This window comes from Piliocolobus tephrosceles, chromosome 13 (assembly GCF_002776525.5).
Source record: "Piliocolobus tephrosceles isolate RC106 chromosome 13, ASM277652v3, whole genome shotgun sequence".
NCBI lineage: Eukaryota > Metazoa > Chordata > Mammalia > Primates > Cercopithecidae > Piliocolobus > Piliocolobus tephrosceles.
In genome coordinates this window covers 15418477-15442452 of record NC_045446.1, presented here as the reverse complement: position 1 = coordinate 15442452, position 23976 = coordinate 15418477, and the positions used below count along the sequence as shown (strand labels likewise).

The window sequence follows — 23976 nt, the reverse complement described above, 5'->3', positions numbered from 1 at the left end:
AGGGAAGAGGGCTTCTGTGGGTTCAACTCTCCTCAGTCACCAGAAGGAAAAGTCCTTGTTACAGAGAAATCCTAGACCTGCTCCCAGTGGGAAGAGGACTGAATTCACAACCTTACACTGATTGAATATCTCAACACCCACACTAGGGAGAAATTCTGCAAACATCCTGATTAAGTCAGTTTCAGCTCCAGCTTCAGCAGGCAGGGGAGACTTCACAAAGCAGACATCCTTTAAATGTCCAGAGTGCAGGCCAGAAAGCTATTATAGACGGCTGAAGGAGGTAGACCCACAAGCTGGGAAAACCTCTCCACTGGGGCTTTTTCACCCCGGAACTTTGGCCCACAAAGCATCGCACTCTTGCAGCTGGACCCAGAATATTCCCTTTGCTGTCTGCTTCAGGTTAGCCTCTGGTGTGTGCCAGTAATTTGTAAGGGTTAATAAAGAATTTTGGGGTCAAACAGACTTGGTCCACTTCCTGGCTCTGTCACTTACTGGCTTTGTGATATTAGGTAGATCAATTAATTTCTCTGCGCCTCATTTTGTTAACTTGTTTAAGATGGGATTCGTGTAGCGCCTACTCCACAGGCGATGAGAATTAGGGAGAGGATGAAAGTAAATGCATGGTGAGCACTCAGTGAATGAGGTTGCTTTCCACCACCTTCTTTTCCTTTGGCTGACCCATTTCCCAGAATCCACACGCTCATGTTCCCCTTGAGCCCACCAGCTTGAGCACTGGGAATGGAGAAGTGTTGTTTTGTGTGCAGCTGTTCAAACGATGGCTCTGATGTTATATAACTTTCCCATGGTTTAGGAGGTTCCCAAGTGGCTTCAGAGAATAAAGCACGAAGCTGGGGAAGACTCTTTTTGGGTCTTGTCCAAGGACCTCCGAGGAGACACACAAATATTCTCCTGTTTCTGTCCTTGGTCAGTCCCTTAGAGTAGCAGTTCTGGTGCTAGCAACAAACTTTCCTGAATGCTCCAAATACAGTTAGAGGATAGGCCTACAGTAAGATGATGATGGAACATTATAGCTATATTAGGTCATCAGAGATAGCCTCTTTGTTTTGCAGAGGAGGCAGAGTTATCAGATTTAGCAAAAATGCAAAATGTCAATTATATTTGAATTTCAGATACACAACAACGACGACAAAACTTTTTACCATAAGTATATTCCAATGTAAGCATTTTTACCATAGGTATATCCCAATGTAAGCTTTTTTTTTTTTTTTTTTTTTTTTTTTTTTAAAAGCAAGCATCTCACTCTGTTGCCCAGGCTGGAGTGCCGTGGCATGATCAATGCTAACTGCAGCCTCGAACTCCTGGGCTCAAGGGATCCTCCTGCCTCAGTCTCCTAAAGGGCTGGGATTAGAAGTATGAACCACCAGGCCTGTCTACTTCCTGTGTTTTATCTGGCAATGCTGAGAGGACAGCTAGATGTCAAGGGGGAAAGCAACTTGCTGGCTCACACAGCCAGCCACATCTATTGTGGAGCACTAGTCACAAACACATACACCCCAGCTTTCAAGTTTTAAAATATTTATTTATTTACTTATTTGTTTTTTGAGACAGTCTTGCTCTGTCACGCAGGCTGGAGTGCTGTGGCGCAATTTTAGCTCGCTGCAATCTCGGCCTCCCAGATTCAAGTGATTCTCTGTGCCTCAGCTTCTCCAGTAGCTGGGACTACATGTGCGCACCTGCACCGCCCAGCTAATTCTTGTACTTTTAGTAGAAACGGGGTTTCCCCATGTTGGCCAGGGTGGTCTCGAACTCCTGACCTCAAGTGATCCGCCTGCTTCGGCCTCCCAAAGTGCTGGGATTATAGGCATGAGCCACCGTGCCCAGCTAGGTTTTTTTAAATTTTTAATTAAGGTGAATTTTTGCTGAGCTGGGTGCCTCACATCCCTTGTCTGTTATACAAAGAACTACTGATTATGGATCTCTACGAGCAAAAATAGCAGAACACCTAAAAGGCACAGGGGAGATGGGAGCAGAGATTAGGCTTCGGAATACTTCTCCAAATGAGAGTGATCAGGGCCCGACATTTCACTGCTCTAAGGCTCAGTTTCTTAACTATCAAATGGGTACAATGGCGCACAAAGGGTTACGTTGAGGATTAACGGAGATGAGCAATTTCCAAAAAGTTCATTCCTTTAAAAACTGCGGAGCACATTGTGTGTACATGCTGTTTTTATTGTTCCTCATGAAGACGCGGGGGAAGCTTTGGTTGTGTAAAGCTGATAACTGCACCCAAGCTTCCCCGTTCACCCCACCTACCAGGGGATTTGGGCTAAATTCCTGGCCTGGCTTACAAAGAAAACCAAGCGGTCAGTCCCATCCCGTCCCATCCTGATTTACAGGAACTCACACCAGCGATCAATCTTCCTTAATTTGTAACTGGGCAGTGTCCTGGGCCAGCCAATAGCTAAGACTGCGCTCCCCCCCGCACCCCACCCTCCCTGACCCTGGGGGACTCTACTCAGTCTGCACTGGAGCTGCCTGGTGACCAGGAGTTTGGAGTAGGTTTGGTGCTGGGCAGGGGTGGGGAGTAGGCTGGAAAGCATGGAGTGAAGAGGTCTAGGGAGGGGGTCTCCTCACCCCCGCCTTCCGGCCCGCCTTGATCTCGGGGGTTTCTATAGGCTTGCTTCCACCTGGGATTTCTGCCTCCTCCTACCCCAGCCCCTCCCGCCTCAGGCCTGTTGTGCTCAGCCCCCCAGGACCTCCCCCCCCCCCCGCCTCTGGCCTCATTGTTTGGTTAAAGCAGGCCCCCCCCCCCCCCCCGCCCCCGACCTCCCCTCCGACTGAACAGATGGACGGAGACCCGGGCCCACGGGGAGAGGAAGGGCCAGCCGGTGCCGGGAAAGGGAAGCGGTTTGGGGAAAACAAAACAGAGGGAGGAGCCAGGGAGAAGGCGGCCCCAGGAGGGAGGAGGAGGGAATTCGCTAAGAGGGACTGGGGCCTGGGACGGAATGGGGGCGGGCCCCCGGCGGGGTGGGGGCCCCTGGGCGCCCAGGCTCGGAGCTGGCTCGGATACTGGCTGGCTCCACAGGTCCGCTGACGTCGCCGCCCAGATGGCCTCCAGGCTGACCCTGCTGACCCTCCTGCTGCTGCTGCTGGCTGGGGTATGTGGTCCCTTGTGGGATGGGGGACGGGGGTGGAGACGGGAACGGGGGATGGTGCGGGGTGCGGGCGGTGGCTGAGGATTAACCCTTCGGGCCCCGGAGAATGAGGAGAGCTCCTCTTGGGATCTGCGAGTGTGATCCTCGCTCACGCACTCGTAGATGGTGGAAAGAGCTCAGGACTCAGACAGATGGAAGTTCTAATCTTGGCGGGCCACGTAGGAGCTGCGCTGCGTGGTCCTGAGGAAGTCACTTTTCCCAGCCTGCTCCTCTTGATTTATAAAATGTTGAATAAACAGATCCCACCCTGTCCACTAAACAGGCTTGGCAGGAGGACCACATAGGGCAAGGAGATGGGAAGCATTTTGTGGTATCAAAGCAAGAGTTTGCTGTAGAAAAGAGCTGTGGAGAGGAGAGGTTTGGCTGCTGTGACCGGCGGTGGTCCCAGGCTAGGGCCTGTGAAGATAGGGAAGAATGGTAGCAAACATACCTGGGTCCGGGTGGGGGTCAATAGCAGTGAGAGGTCCCAGTGGTCTGGGAGGTCGTGGACTAGAAAGAAGGCTAAGAAGTGTGGGATCCCAGGAGAAAGGTAGGGGTGTGTGTATGTGCGTGTGTGCCCGCGCAAGTTGTCATGACATACTCAGCAGATGATGTATGAGCAGGGAGTTTGGAATCAGAGACCTTGTTTTGACCTGTAGCTGTTTCTCCCATTTCTGTGAGACCCTGGGCTAGTTAATACATGTCAGCATCAGTTTCTCTGTCTGTGAAATGGGGCTAATGCATGGTTTCTCAGTGGAGGATCTGTTGACACCGGGGCTGGATAATTCATTGCTGAGGGGCTACCCTGTGCATCTTAGGGTGTTTTGCAGTATCTGTAGCCTGTATGCACTAGATTGTGGTAGCATCTTCCCTGCTGTCTCCCTATGACAACCAAAACTGTCTCTAGACATTGCTAAATACTCCCTGGGAGTCAAAATTGTTTCAGAGCTGCTGGCCTATACTACTTATCACTCCCTCCCTTCCTGCCTCCCTTTTTCCCTCCTTCCCTTTCTTCATTCCCTTCCTAATGTGTATTGTTTTTCCACCCCCACTAATGGGTTGCAACCCCTGGTTTGAAAATTTACTGTTCTAAATCCAGGAGCACAAGTTCAAATATCTGTACTAGCCAAGCAAGTGAGTCAAACAGGTAGATATTTACAGGAAATTGCAAGAACATAGATAAATGGCAATTAACACTCAATTTCACTGTTTGGAAAACAACTTCCTACAGGGCAGTAATTGGTCAGAGATTACAGAGTCCCTGACTATCCCTCATCTGCAGAGCACATTCCTGTGCACCCCCACCCTCACCCTGTATCTCCCCTTCTCTGAGGAAATAGTGGTGGTGGTTCCAAGACAGGTTCCTCATCCACCACACTGTCAGAAATTACTGTCTTGTACAGGACATTTTCCACATCCACACCTTCTCTAACTGCTTTCAGTATTTTAGAGGACTGTGCCTCGTAGTAAGAAAAAAATGAAACTCAGTTTCTTGAACCACAGGATAGAGCCTCCTCAAATCCAAATGCTACCAGCTCCAGCTCCTGGGATCCAGAGAGTTTGCAAGAGGGAAGCGAAGGGAAGATCGCAGTGCCAGATAACTCCAAGATGCTATTCATTGAATCTATCCTGGAGGCTTCCAGCATGCCAACAACCAACTCAACAACCAATTCCACCACCACAATAACAGCTAATACCACTGATGAACCCACCAGCCAACCCACCACCCAACCCACCGCCCAACCCACCATCCAACCCATCCAACCAACTACCCAGCTCCCCACAGAGTCTCCTACTCAGCCCACTACTGGTCCCTTCTGCCCAGGACCTGTTACTCTCTGCTCTGACTTGGAGAGTCATTCAACAGAGGCCATGTTGGGGGACGCTTTGGTAGATTTCTCCCTGAAGCTCTACCACGCCTTCTCAGCAATGAAGAAGGCAGAGACCAACATGGCCTTTTCCCCATTCAGCATTGCCAGCCTCCTCACCCAGGTCCTGCTCGGTAAGACCCTGACTGCATTCTCTCCAGGTCATTTGTTGGACACTCCCATAAGGGTCACCAACCCAGACACTTACAAAGCCATGTCTCTGGGAAGAAGCTGTAAAAATGGGCTATACATTGGGGGTATAGAGGGAAGTATCTTTTCATTCTTGAACATTCTATCATTTAACAATGATTTAATAGGCAAACCTATTGCTTGTAAAACCCTGTGACTATACAAGAACATATAAAACAAGGTCCCATCCACTAACCATGTTTCATGGCAAGGAGAGTTGATAAGAAAGATGAAATCAGGCACAGTGGCTCACGCCTGTAATCCCAGCACTTTGGAAGGCCAAGGCAGGTGGATAACCTGAGGTCAGGAGTTCAAGATCAGCCTGGCCAACATGATGAAACCCTGTCTCTGCTAAAAATACAAAAATTATCCGGGAGTGGTGGTGCATGCTGTAATCCCAGCTACTTGGGCAGCTGAGGCAGGAGAATTGCTTGAACCTAGGAGGCAGAGGTTGCAGTGAGCCGAAACCAAACCACTGCACTCCAGTCTGGGTGACAGAGTGAGACTCTATCTAAAAAAAAAAAAAAAAAATCATCAGAGACCTAGAGTAGATGTGGTTAGTACTACATTCTAGCTCTGTGACCTTGGGCAATTCACTTTAACCTCTCTGAGCCTTGAGTCCTCTTGTGTAAAATAGTGATGATGCTATCTACCTCAAAAGATTAATAACCAGAAAGCTGAGCTGGGCGCGGTGGCTCACACCTGTAATCCTAGCACTTTGGTAGGCTGAGGTGGGCGGATCATGAGCTCAGGAGTTCGAGACCAGCCTGACTAACATGGTGAAACCCCGTCTCTACTAAAAATACAAAAAAATTAGCCAGGTGTTATGGCGGACACCTGTAACCCCAGCTACTTGGGAGGCTGAGGCAGGAGAATCGCTTGAACCCGAGAGGTGGAGGTTGCAGTGAGCCGAAATCACACCACTGCAGTCCAGCCTGGGAAGACTGAGCGAGACTCTGTCTCAAAAAAAAAGGAAGCAGATAGCCTAGCATCTGACTTAGTGGGAGGTCAAAGAAATGTAAATCCTCTGCCATCCTGAGGGATTACTGTCAAGTCCCACTGGGTAATTACCCTAGGAAACGAACAAACAAATTACTACAAGCAGTGGGGAGAGAGCTATTACTCCCCGGAGAGAATTCTAAAAAGGCTACAGAATCTTTCTTGGCTGGGCACGGTGACTCACACCTGTAAACCTGGCACTTTGGGAGGCCAAGGCAGGAGTTCGAGACCAGCCTGGCCAACATGTTGAAATCCCATCTCTACTAAAAATACAAAAATTAGCCAGACATGGTGGCCTGTGCCTATTGTCCCAGTTACTTGGGAGGCAGAGGCGGGAGGATTGCTTGAACCTGGAGATTTCAAGTGAGCTGAGATTGCACCACTGCATTCCAGCCTGGGCAACAGAGCAAGACTGTCTCAAAAAAAAAAGAGAAAGAACACTTTCAGCTCAGATGATCTGTGACCCCTCCGAAGCAGGGAATACCCTCCATTCCAGCCTGGTCCCCAACCCTCATTCCTAAGGAAGGTCCCCCGACTCATCCTGCAAGTATCTTTCATCTCTACCCTTTGTTGCAGGGGCTGGGGAGAACACCAAAACAAACCTGGAAAGCGTCCTCTCCTACCCCAAGGACTTCACCTGTGTCCACCAGGCTCTGAAGGGCTTCATGACCAAAGGTGTCACCTCAGTCTCTCAGATCTTCCACAGCCCAGGTGAGTGCCCAGGAAGGGGCAGTGTCTGCAGAGGAGGGTCCTGAGAGGACTCTGAAGGGGAACCCAGCTGGGAAAAGAAAGGACAGAGGCAATGTTGGAGCTACAGTATCAGGGATGGACTACGGAGCAAGTGAAGACCTTGGCAGGAGCATCAGGTCACTGCAGGAACTGGATTGTTCTTCTAATGAGACCTTAGGCAAGTCTCTGGCATTCATCAACTGCTTTAGAATAAAAATAACCAGGCAGGTATGGTGGCTCACGTCTGTAATGCTAACACTTTGGGAGGCCAAGGCCTTCCAGACCAGCCAGGGCAACATGGCGAAACCCCGTCTCTATTAAAAAGAAAAAAAAAATGTTGGGGCTAGGGCTGGGCGTGGTGGCTCATACCTGTAATTCCAGCAGTTTGGGAGGCCGAGATGGGTGACTCACCTGAAGTCAGGAGTTCAAGACCAGCCTGGCCAACATGGCGAAACCCTGTCTATACCAAAAATACAAAAATTAGCCTGGCATGGTGGCGGACGGCTATAATTCCAGCTACTTAGGAGGCTGAGGCAGGAGAATTGCTTGAACCCAGGAGAGTGAAGGTTGCAGTGAGCCAAGATCATGCCACTTCACTCCAGCCTGAGTGAAAGAGCAAAACTCCAAGAAAGAGAGAGAGAGAGAGAGAAAGGAAGGAAGGAAGGAAGGAAGGAAGGAAGAGAGAAAGAAAAGAAAGAGAGAGAGAAAGAAAGGGGGAGGGAGGGAGAGAGGGAGGGAGGGCAGGAAGGAAGGAAGGGAAAGAAAGGAAGAAAAGAAAAGGCCAGGCGCAGTGGCTCACACCTGTAATCCCAACACTTTGGCAGGTCGGGGCAGGCAATTCATGAGGTCAGGAGGTCGAGACCAGTCTGACCAATATAGTGAAACCGCATCTCTACTGAAAATACAAAAAATTACCCAGGCGTGGTAGTGTGCGCCTATAATCCCAGCTACTCGGGAGGCTGAAGCAGGAGAATCACTTGAACCCAGGAGGCGGAGGTTGCAGCGAGCCAAGATTGCACCACTGCACTCCAGCCTGAGCGACAGAGCAAGACTCTGTCTCAAAAAAAAAAAAGAAAGAAAATATGGGGTAGGCAGGCCAGGCATGGTGTCTCCTGCCTGTAATCCCAGCACTTTGGGAGGCTGAGGTGGGCGGATCACTGGAGGTCAGGAGTTCAAAACCAGCCTGGCCAACATGAGGAAACCCTGTCTCTGCTAAAAATACAGAAATTAGCCAGGTGTGGTGGCGTATTCCTGTAGTCCCAGCAGGAGAATAACTTGAACCCGGGAGGCAGAGGTTGCAGTCAGCCGAGATCGCACCGCTGCATACCAGCCTGGGCGACGGACCGAGACTCTGTCTCAAAAAAAAAAAAAAACGAATAAGAATACCCATATGCATTCATTAATACATAGGGCTAGAGGGCTAGCGAGCTATAGACATAAAAGAGACAAAAAATTGTTTCGCTAATTTTTGGGTCAAAGGAGTCTTGGGACTCTCATTCTTTTTATTTTTGTGTTATGTGAATTTGTTATCATTTTACATGTATTATGTTATTAAGTAGGTAATAATGATAATAGTAATAATGAACTTACAAAACGATCTAATGTAGTTGTTTTCCGACTTTGTTCCTCAGAGCCCTAGGGCTTTGCAAAGCTGTTTCTGGAGTCATAGTGGGAGTGGGGTGTGGGAGCCTCAGCGGTGGGGAAGGGTTCACCACTTCCTGTGAGAGGGAGACGGACCAGCTGGGCTCTGAGCTCCCCACCCAGCCTTATCCACGGCCCATTTTATATTGTGGGCTTCAGACATGCCTTTGTTTGAAAGTAGTTCTGCTGCTTTAAAATGTTTAATAACCATTACACTAATCTACCCACCTCCCTTTTTGAAAAAAGGGAAAACTTTTTTTCAAGCTGTTTTTTTTTTTTAAGCTATAAAAACAATACTCAGGTCTGGCGCACTGTGCCTGTAATTCCAACGCTGAGAGGCTGAGGTAGGAGGATTACTTGAGGCTAGAATTTCGAGACTAGCCTCTGGGCAACATAGAGAGATCTCATCTCTACAAAAATTTTTAAAATTATCCAGGTGTGGTGCATGCCTGTAGTTCCAGCTATGAAGGACTGAGACAGGAGGATTGCTTCAACCAAGGAATTCAAAGTTAGAGTGAGCTATGTTTATGCCGCTGTACTCCAGCCTGGGTGACAGAGTAGGACCCTGTCTCTAAAAAAATAAAAAATAAAAATAAAAATAAAAAACTCACCTATCACCCCATCATCTAAAAAACACTCTCTTTTAGATGTGGGAAAAATATGGCTCAGAGGTGTTCAAGAAACGTTGCATTTATTTATTACTTACAAAGCTGTAAGTCAGCTTTATCCCTCTGTCTTGCTAGGTAGGCGAAAAATGTAACAGCATTCAATATGTTAGGGCTTCTATCCCCATCTAGCTGCACCCTGGAGCTGTGCCAAGCAAGGTTCTTGGTCTTATATTGTACGTAGGCGCCAGCAAAGCCTGTGAAAATATCTCTCTTTTTTTGAGACAGGATCTCACTCTGTCACCCAGGCTGGAATGCGGTGGCGCCATCTCAGCTTACTGCAACCTCTGTCTCCCAGATTCAAGTGATTCTCCTGCCTCAGCCTCCCGAATAGCTGGGATTACAGATGCCCACGACCACATGCCCAGCTAATTTCTGTATTTTTAGTAGAGACGAAGTTTTGCCATGTTGGCCAGGCTGGTCTTGAACTCGTGGCCTCAAGTGATCCTCCCACCTTGGTCTCCCAAAGTGCTGAGATTACAGGCGTGAGCCACCATGCCCAGCTGGTGGAAAGTATCTTTAATCTACTTAGTCCTGGAAAAATTATCTTTCGAGTGCTTTTTCTTTTTTCCAGTGGACTGAAGGCTTTTGGAGAGCGAAAGCCAGAAAGTTTTGTCACAAACTTCCACCGAGGCCAGGAAGCAGTCTATCCCATGCCAAATTAAGGGAGGAAAAGAGGAAAAATATAGGCAAATGGAATTTAATATCTCAAAAAGATTATCTTGCAGAACCATAGTAACATAGCAAGCTGAGGCAGCAGAGGCTTAGGGCTACTTCTCTGATTCCTGGTTCTGAGTTTGCCTTCTTGGGCCTCATTTGCCACATCTGTAAGAGGAGTGGACTGGACCACTCCACCATGCCGTGTTCACTAGAGCGAGCAGATAGAGCCATAGGAAGCATGCTCACTCTCAAATCTTGCTCATGGAAAGGAACGATGTGTTCAGGGCACTCATGCCTCCCTTTCTCAACATACCCCCAGACCTGGTCATAAGGGACACCTTTGTGAATGCCTCTCGGACCCTGTACAGCAGCAGCCCCAGAGTCCTGAGCAACGACAGTGACGCCAACCTGGAGCTCATCAACACCTGGGTGGCCAAGAACACCAACAACAAGATCAACCGGCTGCTAGACAGCCTGCCCTCCGATACCCGCCTTGTCCTCCTCAATGCTATCTACCTGAGTGGTAAGGGGGCCCTTAGCCAGTTGGTCTTCCCATTCTGGGTCCTCTTTCCCCTCATGGCTTCAAAGCCCACCTAACCCCAAGTTCTACAATCAGATCTCAATGTCCCTGCCCCACCCTTTGCTCACAAGGCTTTTAGCTCCTCTTCATCCTTTTCCTACGTGCATCAGAGCACCTCTCCCACCTCTTCCCTCTAGCCAAGTGGAAGACAACATTCGATCCCAAAAAAACCAGAATGGAAACTTTTCACTTCAAAAACTCGGTTATAAAAGTGCCCATGATGAATAGCAAGAAGTACCCTGTGGCCCATTTCATTGACCAAACGTTGAAGGCCAAGGTAAGTTCTTAACCTTTCCTTCTCCTGTTTGAAACCCACTTGAGTCTCCTGACTTTTTTTCTGCTGTTGTCCCATCATTTTGAGGTACATGCTTACAAATTCATCATTTCTACTCCTTCCATCTGTATTTTCACCCTATCTTTTCTCCTTCTCCTTTCTCTAGCCTTGGCCAAGGCAGGCATTGTATATTTTAGGCTGGAAACAGGATTCTCAAGTTTCTTCATGCATCTCTACTACATTGAATGGCAAAATGTGAGTTGTGTTCCTATTCTACACATCTGTTTCTTTTTCCAGTCAACTCATCAGAAGACCCTGGTGCTTAGCAAGTCCTGTGTGTATGTATGTATGTGTATACCTGTGTACAGCATACATATACATGTGTACACATGTATCAGTATATCCTTGGATATGCATATATGTGGTAAGTGCGTGTGTGCACATGAGTTAAATGACTTAAGTGCATTAGCAGAAATTGAACAATTTAGTTTGGTGAATAGGGAGGGAGAGAAGACAGAACATGGAGCCCAGAAGATTCCAGTTGGTAAGCTATCTCATGCTCAGTTACCAGATATTTCCACCTTTTTAGCATGGCAAAACACAGACCTGTCACAATGTCTCAGTACCTGGCTAGGAAACAAGGGCTTTGTTCTTGGAACATGCTAGGCTTGGTTCTACATTGGGAGCTTTCCTTAGCTTTGCTTTCTGCCTGGATCCCTCTTCACTCAGATGCTCACATAGCTTGTTCCTTCTGGTCATTTGGGTGTCAGCTCAGAGGTCACCTTGGCGGAAAGGTCTTCACCCCTTAAAGTAGCCTCCTCCTCACCCTGTAATATCACTGCTGTTTTATTATATTCATGACATTCATCACCATCTGAAATTATGTCATTTATTTGCTTATTTTGATTAGGATATTGTCTGTCTCCCTAAGATATTGTCTGTCTACTTGAATACAGGAACTGTCTTGTTTCCTTCTGTATCTGTAGTGCCTAGAACAATGCCACCTATCATAGGTGCTCATTCAATGTTTGTTGAATAAATGAATTAATGAAATAGAGGGTGCCAAAGGGAGCTACTCACTTAGTAAAAGTGGCTGGAAGACTTCATAGAGGAGGTATTTTTTTCGAGACAGGGTCTAACTTTGTTGCTCAAGCTGGAGTACCTTGGCACGATCTCGGCTCGCTGCAATCTCCGCCTCCCGGGTTCAAGCAGTTCTCATGCCTCAGCCTCCCAAGTAGCTGGGACTACAGGTGCCTGCCACCATACCTGGCTAATTTTTGTATTTTTAGTAGAGATGGGGATTCACCATGTTAGCCAAGCTGGTCTCGAACTCCTGACCTCAAGTGATCCACACCTTCAGCCTCCCAAAGTGCTGGCATTACAGGCATGAGCCACAGCGCCCGGCTGAGGAGATTATTTTTGACTATTCTTTGCTCACTTATTTATCCACTCAGGTACTTATCCACCCATCTATCTATCCCTATCTAATGTATTTGACCATTCATGACTCATTTAGCAGAACCAGGATAGTGCGTATAAGGCACAGAAGAATGAATATATGTGACAGGTCCAGGGCATTGTTCAAATTCAAGATACGTGGAGGGAGGTATTAAATATGAGACTTTTTCAAACCAATTGGAATAGCTATTTAATCAAAGCCACAGATGTTAGGTAGAAAGTTAAGAATTAAGAACTTAACAAGTTAGGTTTAAATGTAATTATTTGAATTATAAGAACCAGTATTTCCTCTCTAGAAATGTTATTAAAGTCTCACACAAAAGTCTAAACCAAAAATCATTGTAAAAATCCCTTAGGATAGACTGTTGTAGCCACTGAGGTGAGGTGATAGGTTGAGGTAAGCATTCTGAACATATAATATCGATAATAAATATTCAAATACAAAGGAGGTATAATATGAAGAGTAATTTCTATCTCCCAAAGCCAATATGAGTTTTGTCTGTTTGTTTGTTTTTCTTTTGAGACAAAGTCTTATTCTGTTGCCCAGGCTGGAGTGCAGTGCACAATCCCAGCTCTCTGCAACCTCTGCCTCTCAGGTTCAAGCGATTCTCCTGCCTTAGCCTCCCCAGTAGCTGGGATTATAGGCACCTGCCACCACTCCCAGCTAATTTTTGTATTTTTAGTAGAGACGGGGTTTCACCATGTTGGCCAGGGTGATCATGAACTCCTGACTTCAAGTGATCAGCCCACTTCGGCCTCCTAAAATGTTGGCATTACAGGCATGAGCCACCGCACCCAGCCTGAGTTTTGTTTTTTAAGCCAAAGGAGGAGGAGGAGTACTTTTGTGCACAAAAGCCACTATTTAGAGTTCCTTGGGTTTTAAACAGATAATTAATTTAATGTATTGACAAATGCAAAATTAAAATTTTACTTTTGCCTTTTAATTTTAAGCTGAACTTGCTACATTAAGAGTAGGGTGATTTGGCTGGGTGCGGGTGGCTCATGCCTGAAATCCCAGCACTTTAGGAGTCTGAGGCAGGCGGATCACTTGAAGCTAAGAGTTTGAGACCAGCCTGGCTAATGTGGTGGAACTCTGTCTCTACCAAAAATACAAAAATTAACTAGGCATGGTGGCGCATGTCTGTAGTCCCAGCTACTCAGGAGGCTAAGGCACAGAACTGCTTGAACCTGGGAGGCAGAGGTTGCAGTGAGCCAAGATCGCGCCACTGCACTCCAACCTGGGCAACACAGTAAGACTGTCTCAAAACACAGACAAAGAATAGGCCAGGTGCAGTTGCTCACGCCTATAATCCCAGCACTTTGGGAGGCCGAGGCGGGTAGATCACCTGAGGTCAGGAGTTCGAGACCAGCGTGACCAACATGGTGAAACCCCGTCTCCACTAAAAATACAAAAAATAAGCCAGGTGTGGTGGTGCATGCCTGTAATCCCAGCCACTTGGGAGGCTAGGACAGGAAAATCACTTGAACCCGGGAGGCAGAGGTTGCAGTGAGCCGAGATCGACACTGCATTCCAGCCTGAGGGGAAAAAGGGGAAATTTTTTCTAAAAAAAAAAAAAAAAAAAGAATAGGGTTTTTAAATAAAATTATATAAAAGAATAGTGTTTTTTGGCCGGGTGCGGTGGCTCAAGCCTGTAATCCCAGCACTTTGGGAGGCCGAGACGGGCGGATCACGAGGTCAGGAGATCGAGACCATCCTGGCTAACACGGTGAAACCCATCTCTACTAAAAAATACAAAAAAAACTAGCCGGGCGAGGTGGCGGGCGCCTGTAGTCCCAGCTACTCGGAGGCTGAGGCAGGAGAATGGCATAAACCTGGGAGGCGGAGCTTGCAGTGAGCTGAGATGCCGCCACTGCACTCCAGCCCAGGCGACAGAGCGAGACTCTGTCTCAAAAAAAAAAAAAAAAGAATAGTGCTTTTTAATAAAAATACTAACTCTCATTTGTTGTTAAATTAATTGCCATATTGAACAGATTAAACTCCTTTAAACCATTTGTTCTGTCTACAAACATAATTAATATTCCCATAAGCATTTTAAGCTCCCTTTAAAAATTTAATATGCCCGATTTTCTGTTTTCTTTTATTTATTTATGTAGTTTTACCAGACAGGGTCTTTTTCTATCACCCAGTCTGGAGTACAGTGACTGTACAATCATAGCTTATGTAACCCAGGCTCCTTGGGATGAAGCAGTCCTCCCACCTTAGCCTCTTAAGTAGCTGAGATTACAGGCATGAGCCACCTCACCGAGCTGATATCCTTTTTAAACACATCTAATACCTGACAGGTCATAATTACAACTCTGCTTGGCCATATTCATCCTACCACCTAAAGCTCACTTGTAAACTGAAAATTAAATTTGAAGAGTGAATTAACTTCTAGCCAACTTTCCAATATCATTCTCACACTTAATGAAATTATCCTACAACTTTGCTTAAAAGCCTAAAACTAGCATGTCAGATTCTCTTAAAAATTACAATCACTATTTTAAATAACAAACATACAGGTTATCCTGAACTTAACACCTGGTTTTAACATGATGAAATTGCTTTCTTTTGTCATTCCCATACTAAATTCTAAATCTTCCTGGCACTTAAGGATATTTACCCACGGAAGGGGATGAGATTTACCAGCTCAGGTACACCGAGGTTACTGGCTTGAAAATTCAGGACCATGGCATGGTAAATTTTTGTTCAGAGATTCAAGGTTCAAAGGGCACATGTTACTCAAATGAGTATATCCAACTTGAGTCCTGTGTCAACAGGGACCCCATGTCCATCCCCTTCAGTCGAAATTGGCTTATAATCTACTTTTTCTGGGCTATTCAGGTTCCAACAATTGATTGCTTTCAGTTAACTTCTTTATTGCCCAGTTGAATTCTGCATTCTTCTAGATTCTTTTTGTTCTTTCAGCCCCAATCATAATACCATTTAATGACAATCTCATATCCTATTAGACTAGGGTTTCTTAGCCTTGGCACTATTGACATACTGGGTCAGATAATTCTTTGTCCTGTGCATTGTAGAATTTAGCATCATCCTTAGCTTCTACTCACTAGAAGCCAGTAGCACTGGGTGCACGTCCGCCCTGCCCACTGCCAGCTATGACAACCAAAATGTCTCCAAACATTACCAAATGTCCACTGAGCGGCAAATGCACTCTGACTTGACAGCCCCTGTATTAAACCCAAGGGCCCTGCACTTCTTACAACTTTTGTCTGATCACCAGTTGAAAGTCCTTCTTTTTTTTTTTTTTGAGATGGAGTCTCACTCTGTCGCCAGGCTGGAGTGCAGTGGCGGATCTCAGCTCACTGCAACCTCCACCTCCCAGGTTCAAGCGATTCTCCTGCCTCAACCTCCTGAGTAGCTGGGACTACAGGCACGCGCCACCACACCCAGCTAATTTTTGTATTTTTAGTAGAGATGGGGTTTCATCATGGTGGCCAGGATGGTCTCGATCTCTTGACCTCATGATCCACCTGCCTTGGCCTCCCAGAGTGCTGGAATTACAGGCGTGAGCCACTGTGTATTGTTGAAAGTCCTTCTAATAGCAAAGTGGAAAGGTAGGCTAAGACCAGCCTGTGAACAATCTTGAATGCCATACTGATATTTGTACCTAATCTCATAGGCAGTGAAGAGCCGTCAGTGGTTTTAAAGAGGCTGACCTGATAACTCTGGTGGTTCAATGTGCATGCAATATACTACATGCACAACACATTTGGAAGGAAGGGAACAGGGCTCGGAGAAATCAAATCACTTGCCCATATTACATAGCTCGTCAGTAGTAGAGTCAGGATATAATCAGAAACTCATGCTTCTTCCTCTCCCTCTCCCCAGCACAGAGTTAGATCAGCACTGTTCACCCAGCTGATATCCCCATTTCATGGTAAAGCCTGGAAGCCTAGGTCTGACTGCTGCTTGTTGAAATACAGACTGTGGCAGCAGACTGCAGGACAGCCTTGTGACACAGAGGGTAGGGCCAGGAGAGAGCTGCGGTAGGAAGACTGTTAAGGTGCATCTCTTATTTTCTAGGTGGGGCAACTGCAGCTCTCCCATAATCTGAGTTTGGTGATCCTGGTACCCCAGAACCTGAAACATCATCTTGAAGACATAGAACAGGCTCTCAGCCCTTCTGTTTTCAAGGCCATCATGAAGAAGCTGGAGATGTCCAAGTTCCAGCCCACTCTCCTAGCACTGCCCCGCATCAAAGTGACGACCAGCCAGGATATGCTGTCAATCATGGAGAAATTGGGTAAGCTCTGGCAGCTTGGAGTTACTCCCAGGCCATCAGAGGAGAAAGGGGGATCCCTAAGATGTAGTTAGCATTCTCTAGAGTATTTTTTACATCCATAATCTCAGTTTGTTCTGCAACCCTGCCAGTTACAAGGGTAGGTGCTATTATCCCATTGGATCATTGTGGAAATGAAGGCCCAGAAGTTTTATGTGACTTACCCAAAGATTCCATGATTTACCCTTGAGCTAGTCAAAGGCAAACCAGAACACTGATCCTGGTCTCCAGCTCTCCTGAGTTTTTTCTATGGTTCCTTGTGACACAGGCAGTGGAACAGTGGTACAGGTAATTCACCAAGGTGAATTATGGATGCTTCTTCCCCAGACATGTTTCAAAATAGTCAACCACACCATGGAATATGCAAGAAGCTATCTGGAAATGCAGGTCTGGAGGCTTCTGAGTTTATAAGAGGCAACAGAGACTCCATTTTCTTTTTTTTTTTTCTTTTTTTCTTTTTTTTTTTTTTTTTTATGAGACGGAGTCTCTCTCTATTACCCAGGCTGCAGTGTAGTGGCATGATCTCTGCTCACTGTAAGCTCCGCCTCCCGGGTTTACGCCATTCTCCCACCTCAGCCTCCCGAGTAGCTGGGACTACAGGCACCCGCCACCACGCCCAGCTAATTTTGTTTTTGTATTTTTAATAGAGACGGGGTTTCACTGTGTTAACCAGGATGGTCTCGATCTCCTGACCTCGTGATCTGCCTGCCTCGGGCTCCCAAAGTGCTGGGATTACAGGCGTGAGCCACCGCGCCTGGCCTGGAGACTCCACTTTCTAACCTTTGTTTTTTTGTTTGTTTGTTTGTTTTTGAAATGGAACTTTGCTGTGTCACCCAGGCTGGAGTGCAGTGACATGATCTTGGCTCACTGCAACCTCCACCTCCTGGGTTCAAGTGATTCTTCTACCTCAGCCTCCCAAGTAGCTGGGATTACAGGCACCTACCACCACGCCAGCTAATTTTTTTGTATTTTTGGTAGAGATGGGGTTTCACCATGCTGGCCAGGCTGGTCTTGAACTCCTGGCCTCAAGTGATCTGCCCACCTTGGCTTCCCAAAGTGCTGGGATTACAGGTGTGAGCCACTGTGCCCAACTTCATTTTCTAACCTTTGATCTCATGTCCAACCCTGTCACTTCATTCCTTGTTGGAGAACTTGACTACCTAATGCATGATGCCATTTCCTTGTATATGCCATCTGTATAGGAAGAAAACCTTTTTTATTTTCATTCAACACTGCTGGCCACCAAATAGGTGTGGGAGTGTTTTCTAAGCAATTCTTCAGTTCTCTGGGAACACCAACTAGGTGTCCTACAATTGAATCCAATTCTAACACTCTGTATCTGGAAATAACATCAGATCCCACGCAGTTTAAGGGCTCAACCCCACCAGATTTCCCCCTGTTTCCAATGTCAGTTACAAGACCAGGTTGTCATCTGTGCATCAGACCAACAGCTATAATTTGGAGGTTCCCATGACTCCCTGTGAGGGTTTCATCATTTGCTAGAATAGCTGACAAAACTCAGGAGACACTTACATTTACTGGTTTATTATATAAGGGATTAAGTAAAGGATGCAGATGAACAGCCGGATGAAGAGATACACAGGGCAAAATCTCGAAGGGTCCTGGGCCCAGGAGCATCTATCCTGTGGAGTTTGGTTTGCTACCTTCCTGACACACGTATGTGTTCACCAACCAGAAGCTCTCAGAACCCTGTACTTTAGGAGGCTTCATCATGTAGGCGTGATTGATTATTACCCAATCTCCAGCTCCTCTCTTCTCCCCAGAGGATGGACAGAGGGGCTGAAAGTTCCAAGCTCTAATCACACTTAGTCTTCCTGGTGACCAGCCCCCATCCAGGAGCCAGCAGGAGTAGCCTCATTAGCACAAAAGGCATTCCTATGACCCAGGAAATTCCAAGGGATCTAGTAGCTCTGAGACCAAATATTAGATGGCCTAATATTTGGAGCTAAAGGTGCTCCTATAGCATATTTTCCCATTATTTCACAGCATCATAGCATTGCATATAACCTCATTTTTTCATATTTGAGCTATCTCTGATCTGTTACCTCACTTCCAAGGTCCTGGGAGACAAGGAGGCAATGACATCATTTTTCAGGGTTGTTTTAGGGATGGGGGCAAGGCCTCTCACCTTGAGAGAGAGTGGCGGTGTTGGGCCCACTAATAGAGGATCCCACGAACTGGACCAGAGGGTATAGTATGTAATCTGGCAAACAAGGAAAGAGGAAGAGAGCACTGGGACTCAGGATGAACCCAGAGAATTCAGGACAAAGGTCTCCATCAGCTGAGGGTTTCATGCTGACCTCTGACTCTGTTTTTCTCTGGTTTTGCCCTAGAATTCTTCGACTTTTCTTATGACCTCAACCTGTGTGGGCTGACAGAGGACCCAGACCTTCAGGTTTCTGCGATGCAGCACCAGACAGTGCTGGAACTGACAGAGACTGGGGTGGAGGCGGCTGCAGCCTCTGCCATCTCTGTGGCCCGCACCCTGCTCATCTTTGAAGTGCAGCAGCCCTTCCTCTTCCTGCTCTGGGACCAGCAGCACAAGTTCCCTGTCTTCATGGGGCGAGTATATGACCCCAGGGCTTGAGACCTGCAGGGTCAGGTTAGGGCGAGCGCTACCTCTCCAGCCTCAGCTCTCAGTTGCAGCCCTGCTGCTGCCTGCCTGGACTTGGCCGCTGCCACCTCCTGCCTCAGGTGTCTGCTCTCCACCAAAAGGGCTCCCTGAGGGTCTGGCCACCCTTGGCTTCTATCAGCCCTTCTCCATGGCCCCGCCATGGTCTCCAAACCACTTTTTGCAGCTTTCTCTTGTTCAAGTTCACCAGACTCTACAAATAAAACCTGGCAGACCATGACTTTCTCTGCTTTGCCTTTGTTGTTTATTTGTTATTTTTTATTATTTTTTGGGCAGGGTCTCGCTCTGTCACCCAGGCTAGAGTACAGTGGTGAGATCATGGTTCACTGCAGCCTTAACCTCCTGAGCTCAAGCAATCCTCCCACCTCAGCCTCCTAAGTAGGCAGAACCGCATGGGCTTGCCACCATGCCCAGCTAATTTTTAAATTTTTTGTAGAGATAGGGTCTTACTATGTTGCCTAGGCTGGTCTCCAACTTCTGGGCTCAAGCAATCATCCTAACACAGCCTCCCAAAGTGCTGGGATTGTAGGCATGAGCCATCACACCATACCTCTCTCTTGCCTTTGAATATCAGCTGCTTCAATAGTAAAAGACAAGAGCTCCCATGGTTCCTGTATCAGCCAGCTATTGCTGTATAATAAGTTACATTAAACTTAGAGGCTTCAAACAGCAACCGTTTGTTATTTCATGTAAGTTTCAGAGTTGACTAGGTGGTTTTGCTGATCTGGGCTGGACCTAGCTGATCTTCCCTGGGCTCATTCATACATCTGTAAGGTATAGTTGTTGGGTTGGTTAGGGGATGACTGGTCTTCTGTGGCCTCAGTCAGGACATCAGGACAACTTGGCTCTTCTACACGTCTCGTATGTCCTCCCAGCAGGCTACCCTGTAATGGAAAAGAGTCAAACAGGCAGTCTCTTTTTCACATCTCTGCTTGTATCAAGTTTACTACTGTCCTGGCAGCCAAAGCAAATCACAGGACCAAACCTAGAGTTAGACTGGAAAAGCACTACAAAGTGACAGGACAAAGAGTCATTAACTGGAGACTATTAATGCAGTCCATTTCTCACGGCCCCTATCTTGCTTTTTAGACGCAACAACTTTGACAACAGCAATAATGGTAGCTAAGATTGTTGGGAACATAGGCCGTCTACTAGGAATTTTGTAGGCATTTAATCTTCACAATATATTTAAATATATATGGTAAATTCAGAGAGGCTAAGTCTTATTCAAAGTCCTGTAGTTAGGAAATGATGAAACTGAGATGTAACAGCACCTCTTATGACTTTTTTTTTTTTTTGAGACGAAGTTCCACTCTTGTTGCCCAGGCTTGAGTGCAATGACACAATCTCGGCTCTCTGCAACCTCTGTCTCCCGGGTTCAAGTGATTCTCCAGCCTCAGCCTCCCAAGTAGCAGGGATTACAGGCATGCACTACCACACCTGACTAATTTTGTGTTTTTAGTAGAGACAGAGTTTCTATTTCTTTCTTTTCTTTTCTTTTCTTTTTTTTTTTTTGAGGCGGAGTCTTGCTGTGTCGGCCAGGCTGGAGTACAGTGGTGCAATCTTGGCTCACTGCAACCTCCACTTCCTGGGTTCAAGCAGTTCTCCTGCCTCAGTCTCCCAAGTAGCCGGGATTACAGGAGCCCGCCATCACGCCTGGCTAACTTTTGTATTTTTAATAGAGACGGGGTTTCACCATGTGGGCCAGGCTGGTCTGGAACTCCTGACTTCAGGTGATCTGCCCACCTCAGCCTCCCAAAGTGCTGGGATTACAGGTGTGAACCACTGTGCCCGGCCTAGTGAAAACAAATTCAGGAAGATTCCCCTCTCCTTGGGGAGATCCTGACATGATGAAGGTGGTGCTCAGCACTAACCGGAATTGTGAACCAACAAAGTCAGGAAGTGGAAGGTGATTCTGACACCTGTGGGCACAGGACCTTGCAAATCTCTTTGACCCTTCCAATCATGCTGAGCCAGGTAACGTTCCCGTTTGTGAAATGAGGAAGCCAAAACTCAGAGAGGTGAAGTAACTAAAGGTCAGACTGCTGCAAATCGATCCGACATTATCCAAATTCAAATGTAGTAGGTGATTTATTTGGGCAGGCTTATTTCCTTTGTGCCCAAACTTGACTATAACTTAAATTTGTGTCTTCTTACTCCCTGCACCACGTGACCCTACAGAGCCTATCAAAGTATCTTGCACTTAAAAAAAAAAAGAAAAAAAACTATGGAGGCCAGGCATAGTGGCTCATGCCTATAACGCCAGCACTTTGGGAGACCAAGGCAGGCAGATCACTTGAGGCCAGGGTTTTGAGACCAGCCTGGGCAACATGGCGAAACCCTGTCTCTATTAAAAAATAACAAAATGAGCCGGGTGTTGTGGTGCATGCCTGTAATCCCAGCTACTCGGAAGGCTGAGGCATGAGAATCACTTTAACCTGGAAGACAGAGGTTGCAGTGAGTCAAGATTGAACCACTCCACTCCAGCCTGGGTGACAGAGTGAGAGACTGTCTCAAAAAAAAAAAAAACTATGAAATGAATGATTAAATGAATGAGTTATCATATCCAGGTAGAGGGAAAGAGGAGATTCCTACCCATCTAGAAAGCATAGAAAAATATGGAAATGAAGAGAATTTATTTATTTTTTATTTTTTGAGACAGAGTCTTGCTCTGTCGCCCAGGCTGGAGTGCAGTGGCTTGAACATGGTTCACTGCAGCCTTGACCTCCTGGGCTCAGATGATCCTTCCACTTCAGCCTCCTGAGTAGCAGGGACCACAAGTGTGCACCACCATCCTTGGCTAATTTTTTTGTTTTTTATAAAGACCGGGTCTTGGCTGGGCACAGTGGCTCACGCCTATAATCCCAGCACTTTGGGAGGCCAAGGCAGGTAGATCACCTGAGGTCAGGAGTTCAAGACTAGTCTGGCCCACATGGTGAAATCTCGTCTCTATTAAAAATACAAAAATTAACAAGGCGTGGTGGCAGGCACCTGTAATTCTAGCTACTTGTAGGCTGAGGCAGGAGAATCACTTGAACCCAAGAGGTGGAGGTTGCAGTGAGCTGAGATCATGCCACCGCACTCCAGTCTGGGGGACAGAGCAAGACTGCCTCGGAAAAAAAGAAAAAAAAAACAGGTCTCGCCATGTTGCCCAAGCTGGTCTGGAACTCCTGGACTCAAGTGATCCTCTAGCCTTGGCCTCCCAAAATGTTGGGATTACTGGTGTGAGCCACCACACCCGAGATAATTTAAATATTTTCTCTTCTGAAGCTTTTCTTATAAGAGGGCATGTGTCACTTTTTTTGTTTGTTTAAAACAATGAACATTTATTTTGCTATGTTTGGTTTTTTTGTTTGTTTTTTTTGTTTTTGAGACGGAGTCTTGCTCTGTCTTGCCCAGGCTGGAGTGCAGTGATACAATCTCAGCTTACTGCAACTTCTGCCTCCCAGATTCAAGTGATTCTCCTGTCTCAGTCTCCCGAGTAGCTGGGACTACAGTCGTGTGCCACCATGACTGGCTAATTTTTGCATCTTTAGTAGAAACGAGGTTTCACTATGTTGGCCAGGCTAGTCTCGAACTCCTGACCTCAGGTGATCCACTCGCCTTGGCCTCCTAAAGTTCCAGGATTACAGGTATGAGCCACCGCACCTGGCCTGAACATTTATTTTGCTAATTAGTCATTGAGTCAGTGTGGGCATGGCAGATCTAGGGTAGCCTTGGTTATGTACCTGCTGCAGTCAGCTGGGGGTTAGCTGAAGGTCTGATGAGGTTTGAGTTCACTGAGCTTGCATAGGCTCTTTCACATGTTTTGGTCTTTGGCTGGGATCAACCAGCTGACCAATTCTGGTGCGAGTGATCTCTGGTCTTCCAGGAAGCTAGTCTGGCTTATTCATATGAAGGTTGCAAAAGTCCAAGAAAGCAAGCAGAGGCATGCATGCACCACCTCTTGAATCCGAAGCTATGAACTAATAGAACATCACTTCTGCCTCATTCTAGCAGCCAAAGCAAGTCGCCAGACCAGTTTAGATTCAAGGTAAGGAAAGAATCTCTACCTGTTAAAGAAAAGACCTGCAAAGTCATTCTGCTAAGGGCATTAATATAAGGAAATGTGACTAATTCTGGCCACTTTTCCAGTATACCATATGTGGTCTTACACAGTTGCAGACAACTATTAGCAACTTTCCCCAGCAACCTGCTGCTCTATTTTTCCCTAAAGAATCAAGGGATTTTGTCAAGATCATTATAATATTAGAAACACTTCGTTACATGAAGTTTCAAGATCTTTGCCTATAAATTGAATCTTCTGTTGCTATCTCTGTGGCATATTTAACAATCTCTGGCTCTTCCAGCTGCCTGTGTCATAGAACAAATTATTATAAATACACAGTTGCCTGTGTATTCATAATAATAAATAAATAAGTTATCTTGATTTCCATTTCCCTTGAGAAGGATGGACAGAGGGCTATGTACTCATAGACACATACACACACCCCTACAACACCCACCTTTCTGCCCTGCCCTGCAATTCTACTCTGGGGTAGACAAAGGCCCGTATATCCACAGATCCATTTTCAGTGATCTGTTTCCTGTCCCCAACTGTAGACTCCTCCACATGTGGATTTGCTTGGGGAAGTTCTAGGAAGAACCTTGACGTGAGATTAGGGTTCCATTGCAATGAGTCTTTGCTGCCACTTGGTGTCACTGTTGAAGCATTGTCCTGCATAGCCCCATGGACACTTGCCTTTTCAGGGAGGTGTTTTTGCTGTTCCATTTTTTTTTTTTTTTTTTTTTTTTTTTTTTT

The 23976-nt window shown here is 46.6% G+C and overlaps 1 protein-coding gene across 2 annotated transcripts; it reads left to right on the top strand.

Annotated features, from left to right (window-relative positions):
• Positions 1-2308: 2308 nt before the first annotated feature.
• Positions 2309-19395, top strand: SERPING1 (serpin family G member 1). Of its 2 annotated transcripts, XM_023215577.2 has the most exons (8): positions 2309-2516; positions 3047-3119; positions 4659-5157; positions 6788-6922; positions 10226-10429; positions 10624-10763; positions 16267-16486; positions 18877-19395. In XM_023215577.2, exons 2-8 carry the CDS (start codon positions 3069-3071, stop codon positions 19128-19130), a joined length of 1503 nt encoding a protein of 500 aa, XP_023071345.2. In that variant the 5' UTR covers positions 2309-2516; positions 3047-3068; the 3' UTR covers positions 19131-19395. The 2 variants fall into 2 exon arrangements, with proteins under 2 accessions (XP_023071345.2, XP_023071344.2); XM_023215576.2 differs by lacking the exon at positions 2309-2516 and having other exon boundaries at positions 2813-3119.
• Positions 19396-23976: the final 4581 nt, after the last annotated feature.